Consider the following 10,245-nt stretch of genomic DNA (forward strand, 5'->3'; position numbering starts at 1 on the left):
TCGTTCATGGACGTAGTGGCGGCGAAGAGAATGCGGGGGGGGGGTTTGGAGGGTTTGGGGGGGCAGGCGTACACATGAGCAATGAGGATGCAGCAGAAAGCTGAGAGATAAATTACAAACCAACCAGATTCTACATGTGCGAAGATGTAGAAAGATGAATGGACAGGATTTGATTTTTTTTTGTTTGTTTTTTTTAATTTTACAACCAATTGCGAGAGTTTTTTTTTTTTTTTTGGAAGGGGGTGAAGGGGTGAGGTTTGAAACGCACACCATCACCATCATATAGTCATCATCATCATCATCACCACAGCACCACCACCACATGTCATGGCGCAGCACGGATGGAGGAGGAGGACACGATGAAGGATTTCATAGTGCATTTTGATTGGATGGATTTTTATCACAGGAGGAAGAGGAGGAGAAAGAAGAAGGGGGGGGTGAGTGGGGCAGGGGGGTAACAAAGTAGAGAGGTTTAAAGAAAGCATGTAAAGAGATAGAAGAGGAAGACGGAATCATTATGGGGGTTTCACAGTGAAACACAGTTTGAACATCATCATCATCATCATCTTCATCATCATCATCATCATCTAAAAACAACAGTCTGTGTGGATTCTGTTCAGTGCCTCTCTGCTGCCCCCCCACCCCATCCCAAATCAATGATAAACTACATTCTCTACATCCTTTTTACTCCCCTGAAGTAGCTCACCCCATCCCTTGGCCACAAGAGGGCGCACCAACTCTACATGGTGAGGCTGAAATTTATTTTCTTCTAGGATTATGGGTAATGTAACCATTTTTGTTTTCTTTTTTTCTTTTTCTTTTTTTACCAGCCGTTCTTGTATCGCTGCAGCTGTAGATAAAGTTTTTTTCAGGAAGATCAGAATAATTCTAAGAACTGGTTTCAACAGTGATCTGGATCCAGGTCACCACGTCGAAGGGGAGAGATGCCCAGATTAGCAGCAGCTAACTGACAGATAATCAATCTGACGTCGGGTCGAATCAACAAACTGATGCCGTTTAACGTCGCCAGCACTCAACTCAGCGAGAGGCCGTTTTTAACCATGTGACGATGCAGTAATTAGTGCAGTAATCAGGTTAGCATTAGCAGAAGTTTAGGCCGTCAGTGTGAAAGAGCCACAGACTTCAAAAAGCATCTCTGTGAGTATTTAAGAAAGAACACTTTGTTTGAGTACATAATATTGGTAATGAAACAACAGCATCGTTTTTGACCTATTTATTTTTAACTCTTTCAGCGCTTCAGATCTGTGACTCTCTGTTAAAGTGGTGAATTACCACAAATATTTTGGACACTTTTATCACCATCTAAAACTAAATAAAAATGAAGTCAAATCAAGAGTGAAGAGCGCAGAGGAACACAACACAACAGAGAGGCACTGAAGTCACCGCTGATGAACTCTGTTTAAAACACACTTCCCTAAAGACACACACTGACCAAACAGAACATTTAGCAGCAGGATAAACATGACAGCGTTTATGCTACGGTGACCAGGTTTTGCCCCCGTGAATTATGGTGACTTTCCCGGGTGGTAAATATCTGTGGCCTTTAGCAGGAAAGTCTAGGATGAAGTTTGGAGAATTATTCACATATTTATTTTGGACCAAACCTGCTGTCACTGCTCTCAATGTCTTCTGACTGAACCAAACAAACTCTGTTAAAGATGATAATAATCCAAAGCCACGTGGTGCAGCAGCACTTACCCCTAACTCTGTCACTAATATGTCTGTGATGCTTCCAAGGACGGAGACAAAATCAAAAATGTTCCAGGCGTCTCTGAAGTAGTTCTGTCACGAGAAAGAGAAAGAAGAGACACAGAGTGAATCCTCGCAGATTTGAATCCACGGGATGAAACCTGAACCAGGGTCAGGACCAGGACCAGGACCAGGACCAGGAGCCCCCTGGTCCAGTTGGAGAATATTCAACTCTTACCAGAGGACCAAAAGCGATGATCTTCAAGATTGATTCCATGAAGAAGAAAGTTGTGAAAACGATGTTGAGGTACTTCAGGACGTCATCGTAGGTTTCTGATGCACCATCAAACTGGAGAAAAAAAAAGAACCACAGACACACGGATGTGTTGTTTTAATATAAAGCATTTTACACCTGCAGCCACAAGGGGGCCTTGTCATTGTAAGACTTGTAGCAGTGGATGCTGCAGAAACCTTTGTAATTTCAGTTGAAAATTTGGAGTAAAATACATTTTTGTGTCACAGAGGTTGTGACCTCTGACCTCTTAGTCATTGTTTGGGTTAAAGGCGGAGGACACGTTTCATCACGTACCTTCATCATGAGGACGATGGTGTTGAGCGCGATCAGAGCCATGATGCTGTACTCGAAGGGCGGAGAAACGACAAACTGCCACATTCGATACTGAAAGCTTAGCTTGTTCTTCGGCATGTGGCGAGTCAGAGGTCGGGCGTTGATGGCGAAATCTATGCAGGCTCTCTGTGGGATGGAGACAGAATGAGTGTCAGTGCACGTGTGTGTTATTGCAGACCAACGACACGTCACAGGAAACTCACCTCGTTCTTTTCTAAGCTGTAGTCTTCCATCATCTTGTCCCCCTGTTCTTGGAAGGTGATGATGATCAGAGCCACGAAGATGTTTACGAAGAAGAAGGGGAAGACAACGAAGTACACCACGTAAAAGATGGACATTTCCATCCTGTAACCCGGGCTAGGGCCCTGATTCTCATAGGTGGAGTCCACTGAGTGCTTTAACACCCTGTGGAAGGACAGGACGGAGGTCAGAGGTCAGTTTGTAATATTGTTTTATAAACGTGTCTGTGTGGACGACATTAGTGGACAAACAGCTGGACTGCACGACAAACCACATCAACAATTGTGCAGTGATTCCAGAATTCCCGACTACTCCCACAATATGAACATTAAAATGTTCCAATCCAAGACTAGTAACTTGGATTATTTTCAAACTCAGAAATACATTTGTAATTTGTATTTGTTTAAAAAAATTGTAATATTTTGTTTATTTCCTTTTTAAAAAAAACCCACACATTTGTATTTGAAGCAGAGTTCATCCACCCCGGGCCTTTGTCAGTTGTCTGTCTGTCTGTGTGTGTGTGAGTGTGTGTGTGTGTGTGAGTTGTGCAGTACTTACTGCGGCCACCCCTCTCCTGTCGACACAGTGAAGAGGGTGAGCAGGGCCCAAGCCACGTTGTCGTAGTGGAAATCGTACTTCTTCCACTCCCGCTTCTGAGCTTTAACCTCGTCTTTATCATACACCAAGTACTCGCCCCTGAGAGGAACACACACCAAACACCAAAATATTAACAACTCTGCTGTTTCACTTCAACTCCTGTAGGTGGCAGCATCTCCACCGCTGCCAATCCTCACCATTTTTACACCACATTGTTGTTATACTGTAAATTTAACCAAATTTAAAGTATTTCTTAGACACACTAGAGTTTACTGTAAATCTATGACACCAGTATAAAAATATTTTTAAAAAGTAATATTAGAAAAAAGTATATATTGAACTGAAGGAACTTCATTCATTAATTTTTTTTCCCCCCCCAGTGTGAGGTCAGACCTGCAGTCACGCTCAAACTCCTTGGACTCGTCGGTGCAGTAGAAGAAGCGTCCCTTGAACAGCTGCACGGCAACGACAGCAAAGATGAACATGAAGAGCATGTAGACGATGAGGATGTTCAGGACGTTCTTCAGAGAGTTGACCACACAGTCGAACACGGCCTGTCAGGTGAATTAGAAAAAAGAAACTGCTCAACTGTGGGTCACATTTTATGGGTCACATTTCATGGGTCACATTTCATGGGCCAACAGTCGTACCTTTAACTTGGGGAGTCGCTTGATGGTCTTGAGAGGCCGCAGTACCCTTAGTACTCGAAGGGACTTGATTGTACTGATGTCTTTGCCCTTGCTGCTCCCCCTAGAGGTCAGCCATGGAAAAACATTAGAACATCACCCATTGCTGACATGACAACAGTTACATTGGGCTCTTACACAACCCAATGTCTACAGAGACTAGACAACCTGCCATAACCTGACCAGAAAACAAAGACATCGAGGAGTCAAAGCTTCACATTCTCTTAGTTTGCAGAAAAAAATAAATAAATCAAAGGTTTGTCAGACATGAAACCAGATGAGGAGGGTCAACGGTGGGTTCGCTGACCGTTTGGTTTCATGGACGTCAAGAAGCAGCAGCCGTCTCTCATCACTACCCTCATCAATTCTAACCTCCATCTTTGTTCCACAACACAGCACTCATTCCATAGGAATGACAGGCATCTCCCGGCAGAATGCCCAGCCAAACCTCTTTCTTTCTTTTTCAGTGACACACTGGTGGGTTCTTCAGAAGCGATGGGAAAAAAAACAAACAAACAAAAAAAAAAACAAACAAACATGACGCGCGAGGTTCGAGTATCACAGGGTTGGGATATCGTTGTTAGGATTATTTAGGTCAGGTCATATGAGGTACTTATATGGAATCAGTTTGATACTAATATGGGATTGAATTGGAAATGCTCCCCCTGGTGGCTGTGTTCAAACTACATGAGATCTGCCAAGGCCACCTAGCGAGAACTCTAGCAGGTATGAAAGAAAATGTGTTGATTTTTTTTTATATATTATTGTTAGCTTAGCGTTGACACACGTCCCCCAACAACAGAGACATTTGCTCTGATCTCCCAGAGAAAAGTTCCATAAATCACAAGAAACATTCTCAGTTCTTTCAGAGAAAAGAAATCTGTGTTGATGATGCTTCTTAAAAAACGAATGTATTTCTTTTACTCCAATCACATGATCTGTGTGTAACCAAGTGTGTGTGTGTGTGTGTGTGTGTTAGTGTGTCTAAGTACCTCAGTATCACTCTGCTCCAAGAATCCCAAACCCTGGAGCGGGTGTGAAGTTACAAATAGTTACTGCAGTTTTCCAGACAGGACTGCGGTCAGTGAGGCTACGTAACAGGATATGACATCACAACTGTTGCAGGACAAACTCCATCGGCATGTTTTGGTGACGTTTGTCACCTGTGAAAACTGTTTCAGCGTGGAGGAAACTGTGGCGTGAAAGAAGTAAACAACGCAGTCGATGTTTACAGTGAGGAAGAACATGGTTGGCTGCCTGAGGGGCAAACCAGCAGCCAATCAGAGCTCTCTCTCACTCTGACCAAAAAAAGTTAAGGCAGTTGAGTTTAAGGCTTCTTGAGTTTGGTGGCAGCCTCAGCAGTTTTACGTGTATTTGTACTTGTATTGGTGTGTATTTGTATATGTGTGTACATGGCTGAGACTCATTAGATTATCAATAACTTCCCTCCTGATGACTGGAAAAAAAAAAGTACTTCTTTTAACTCTTTTAATTGCGAGTGCGCCGGTGTGTAGAGTAAACTTCTCACAAGGTCAAATTATTTACCACCAACCTGTGTTCTGTTATTAACCTGTAGTACTACAAAAAAACTGATGATAAAGACTGAACTGAAATGTTCCTGCTTTCTTGAATATTCAGGTTGCATTGTACTTGTCATGACATTTTGAGGATTTTAAACCAATGATGTCAGAGTGTTTTGCTTTGTAACACAGGGACTGCACTGGAAACATCTAGGACAACATGGTTAATGATGTTCCACCAACTGTTCTTCTCACAGAACTCCGCGACCTCAAGCAACTGCGCCGTTGTCTAAAACTTTTTTCCTCAAAGCAGGTAGCTGAAGACAGAGTGATAAAGTTCGAGCTGGAGTGTCACCGTGGTGGTGATAGAATCATATCGTAAGTGGGCGTGAAATGTTTTAACTTGTGAGTAATACGTGAACGATCCAGTGGTTTATGCTCGCTGAGGAGAAAACAGCGACAGACGGCGCAAATGAGGACGGTCGGAAGACGGAAGAACAAAGAAAGAAAGAGAGAGAAGCTAATTTCGGTGATCTGGTGATGAAGAGCACGGGACAGAGCGGAGGAGGAGGAGGAGGAGGAGGAGGAGGAGGGGAAGGACACAGGAAGAACTTTACCGGGTGCTGGTCCTGTTCAGTTTCACCGAAGGTGGAGACAGCGAGAGTCAGTAACAGCCGAGAAGAGGCAGAAGACAGAGGAAGAGGAGGAAGAAGAAGGTGCAGAGAGAGAGAGAGACACGGGAAGACACATAGACACACATTGATAGGGGAAAGAAAACAAACACAGACATGAGACAGACACAGACAGACAGAGAGAGAGAAAAAGACAGAGCGACAGAGAGAGATTTGGCAGAAACAGGGAAAGAAAATACATCCATATGAGAGACAGACAGGAAGAGGGACAGTAAGATGGACACAACATCCTCCACCATATTTAGAAGAAAAAGAATTCCCATCATTTTCCTACACTCCAGGACAGTACTGCACAAAAGTTCTAGGCAGGTGAGACGCCACCTAAAATAATGAAGGAATAAATCAAGCTTCATTTTGTCTAAACATCGTCATAAATTCTATTAGAATATAGATTTATATTTGTTTGTAACACGGTGTAGCTGGTCATCTCCCAACTGGTTTCCACTGGTACAGAGGACTGTTCCTTTAAGTAAAGTACCAGTGACGCATCCACGGACAGGAACTGAGGCTGTTCCTTTGTGTTCATCATGTATTTTGAGCAAAACTTTGCCCAAAACTGCCTAAAACTTTTGTGGTCCTGAAAAAAAACTCAAGCTGCAAAACTTCATCTACAGAGTAAACAGGTCTACTGTAAATTATTTCCCACTTCAATTCAAATTTTCCACAAAATAAATAATAAACCTGTAACGTTCCCAGAGGACTTCAGCCTGGTAATGTTTTTAAAATGCACAGGTCAATACTGTAGTTTCCACAGAAGTACAAAAGTAACGTCAACATTTCTGGAAATAACTGATCTGATTAACTGATATCTAACAAAACAACAGCGCCCTCTGGCTGAAGGGTCAGGTCATGCAAACCTTCCTTCCGATCGCGGACGCACGTCTCCTGCCGTGGCTCACCTTAAAGTAGAATTCCCTTCACGGTCAGAAGAGGGAACTGGATTTGCCGCGTCCTCATCTACGTTAACTCTTATCCTATCACAGTCCTGGACTAAACCAGGCCGACGGCACAAACCGCCCGCAGTAGATGTGCAATCATCTAGTGGGATTTTCATCAAAGCTCTTTCACATGCACATCTGCCAAAACCCACGACAACAACAACCTGGTTCCAGGTTCTGTTTGGACATGTGGGGGGGGGGGACATGTCCAGACACTCAGGCAAGACTGACAGCTTTAAGAAACCAGTGTTTGTGTGTATCGTCTCATACACACACACACAGCGCTGCGCCTGCATGCGGTTCACAGTCGCCGCGGCTCATTCAGTGTTTATCAGTGAGATAAAGGGAGCCGGAAGCACAAACGTGTGGTGTTTAAAAACCCATCAAAGGGTGAAGCCATTGCACCGGTCAGCGTCACCATGCCAGAAACCCTCCGTACAATGGTCACCACGCACCTGCTTTTAAACAACGTCATGCCACCCAGGGAAGTTTGGTGTGAAGGTGTGATGGCCCTAAAAGCAACACTAACTACAGCCCAGGCCCTGGAGCGTGAGGGGGGACAGAGGAGGTACGGGAGGAGACAAGGAGAGAAGGAGGTGATGGTAGGAGCGTCGGCTCCATATCTGATGTCACTCCAGAATTGTGAAGTCAAAGGTAGAGGATGGACGGAGAGAGAGGAGGGCAAAGGAGGAGAGAGCCTCTGAGGACATCACTCTTTGAACAGCAGGGGGCGGTGGGTGAGTGGGTGAGTGGGGAGGGGAGGCGTCATGCTGTGGAGGGAGCAGCAGTGGAGTGATTTTAACTTCCTGTAACAAACTCATCAGCCAGGTGATGTATCAGTGTTTTATATCCCACACATCAACGTCATTGAAGTGAAATCTTACTTTGGTTTAACGTCAACCGACTGTCCAACCAGAAACAACACCTGAACGCCACTGAGGCCCCGCGCGGGGTCCTGAAGGGGACTTGGTTTAATAGTCTGACCAGGGTCCTGAAGGGGACTTGGTTTAATAGTGGGCCACAACCAACATCTGTAGGTCAGGTCTGACCAATGACTGTTGGATCTACTCCTGAACGCCTCAGTTTTAACGATGCGTTCGTTACATGTTCACTCTACGATGATGTCATTACTATTGTTAGATTCTTCAGCAGTAACTGATACGAACGATACTGTAACAGGTGTGTGAGAGACAAAAAAACAAACAAACAAACAAACAAAGTAACACTTCACTTCAAATCTACATCACCTGTCTCCTCACCTGAGCGCTGCGTGTTCCAAACCACTGTGTGCATTTTCCTTTTCGCTCTTTATTTATATATTTATTATCACTTGACGTCAGGAGTCAATATATTTCTATTTTCAATTTTTTTTGCTGTATTTAAACAACTCAATTAATTACTGAAATATTATCATCAATTAGAACCAAATATCTTGTTTATCAGTCCAGTCCAGCAGCTGGAGTTCAGCCTGAACCTTAGCATAGCACCGCCAACAGGACGTAGTACACATTACACCGTTTGAATACATGAAAACATCCCTATCACTCTCAGCTGGTCTCCTGACAGACGGGTGTCCACGGAGCTGAGGAGGATGCACACACACACACACACACACACACACACACACACACACAGATCACTCAGTCCTGCTCAGGTGCATTTATCACAGTATCATACATATTTAATTTATATGTATAAACCAGCTCAGCATAATAAGAAATCATTCCAACCACCACACCCTCCCGCAGCATGCCTCGCTCTGTTCCTCCCACGTTCAATCTGCTTTTCCCTGGCAGTGCAGAGGGAGGAGAGTTCAATTACCTGCTCCTGGGGCGACTTTAGGGCTTTGGGAGAGTGTGTGTGTGTGTGTGTGTGTGTGTGTGTGTGTGTGTGTTTGTGGTCGTGTACAGCCTGTGTCTGTGTGTGTAAAAGGAGAAACAAAAAGACAGGGGGCGTGGCCACGAGCCCTGGTCAGGCTCCTCCCCTGTGGTGGTCAGATAGCCTGGGCAAATAAAGGGTTAAAGGTGTCTGGGTGCCCTCACCCCCACGGACTGACGGCGCTGTACGGTTGGAGAATGAGGTGGGCGATGGGACGGGGGGGGCGGGGGAGGGTCTGGCAGTGGTGGGATGTGATGGGTGACACTTCCTAACACACAGCAGAGAAAATAAAAATCATCGGTGACGGTCGAACGCCGTGGACCTTAATCTTCATATTTGATTATTGATTAGTACAAATGTTCACATCCAACTCTGACTTTTGTTCCAGTGAGTCTCCAGTGAACGCCTGGGACGGGATCTAAACATAGCAGTTTACTGAAACAAAATAAAAAACTTTCTCTATGAAACTACAACCGACGTCGTGAGCCAAAAACAAGAAATTTAATTTGGAAAGTTTCAAAAGAACAAAAGAAAAGAGAGATTAAATATTTGCACGAACCGATACAAATCTTCACAGACAAACTACAAACCTGTAGTGTCACAGCGCCCCCATGTGGTTTCACCTATGAACAATTGAAAATGTCATGTCTAAAACAACAGTCTCCAGAATCCATGACTGAAACCAAACCACGAGAGTCAACGTAAATCACCAAACGAGCTTGAATCAAATTAGCGTCTGATTTTGACGACACGACCTCCGTACGATGAAGACGAACAGTTAGGACAGAATTAGAGGACGTTGAACGGGGCGCTAGCAGGTGCCAAATAAGGACTAAATTATTCCAAATCGTTCCCAAATACCGTAGCCATGGTAACGCCTCACAGCCTGAGGTTCAGTTAAAAACCTTCACTTCTCGGCCCGAGAGTCGACGTAAAAACGCCGTTTGCTGCGTGTTAGGACACATCGAGGTTAAAAACATGAGAACGATGAGAAGAGAGGACGTGACGTGGACACATGAGCAGGGACCACAGCTGTAGAGGACCTGCAGTAGGTAAGTGTGTGTGAGTGTGTGTGTGAGTGTGTGTTAGGAAGCAGAAGGTTGGGGGTGTATAGGAGTTGGGGCTTTAGATGCAAGAAAAAGAGGAAGGGACGACTCACGGCCTGGTTGGTGGAAACACCAGAGCGGCAGGGGGTGGGGGAGAGGGGCAGAGGGAGAGTGGGGGAGGGAGGGGGGGAGAAAATGTTCATAAGGAGCAGGCGGTGGGTTACAGTCAATAAGATCTGATGGCAAACAGTGAGAAAGGTGTTAATGTGTGTTTACAGTTACAGTGAGAGCAGGAGAGTGGAGGGGGGGG

General features: G+C 44.7%; 1 protein-coding gene across 23 annotated transcripts in view; it reads right to left on the bottom strand.

Annotated features, from left to right (window-relative positions):
* Positions 1–10,245, bottom strand: part of cacna1ab (calcium channel, voltage-dependent, P/Q type, alpha 1A subunit, b) — a 107,289-nt gene that overhangs the window by 31,787 nt on the left and 65,257 nt on the right. For 18 of the 23 annotated variants that reach the window (XM_025058721.1, XM_025058720.1, XM_017034975.2 and 15 more), the window contains 9 exons: positions 10,049–10,051; positions 5,999–6,010; positions 3,826–3,925; positions 3,569–3,729; positions 3,137–3,274; positions 2,542–2,743; positions 2,300–2,464; positions 1,949–2,059; positions 1,720–1,803 (listed from right to left, as the gene is read on the bottom strand). In XM_025058721.1, the coding sequence (XP_024914489.1) occupies positions 1,720–1,803; positions 1,949–2,059; positions 2,300–2,464; positions 2,542–2,743; positions 3,137–3,274; positions 3,569–3,729; positions 3,826–3,925; positions 5,999–6,010; positions 10,049–10,051 (976 nt within the window). The remainder of the gene's footprint in view (positions 1–1,719; positions 1,804–1,948; positions 2,060–2,299; positions 2,465–2,541; positions 2,744–3,136; positions 3,275–3,568; positions 3,730–3,825; positions 3,926–5,998; positions 6,011–10,048; positions 10,052–10,245) is intronic. The other 5 variants (XM_017034995.2, XM_008316230.3, XM_017034994.2 and 2 more) reach the window with 2 other exon arrangements.

Source organism: Cynoglossus semilaevis, chromosome 9 (genome assembly GCF_000523025.1).
Source record: "Cynoglossus semilaevis isolate Cse_v1.0 chromosome 9, Cse_v1.0, whole genome shotgun sequence".
NCBI lineage: Eukaryota > Metazoa > Chordata > Actinopteri > Pleuronectiformes > Cynoglossidae > Cynoglossus > Cynoglossus semilaevis.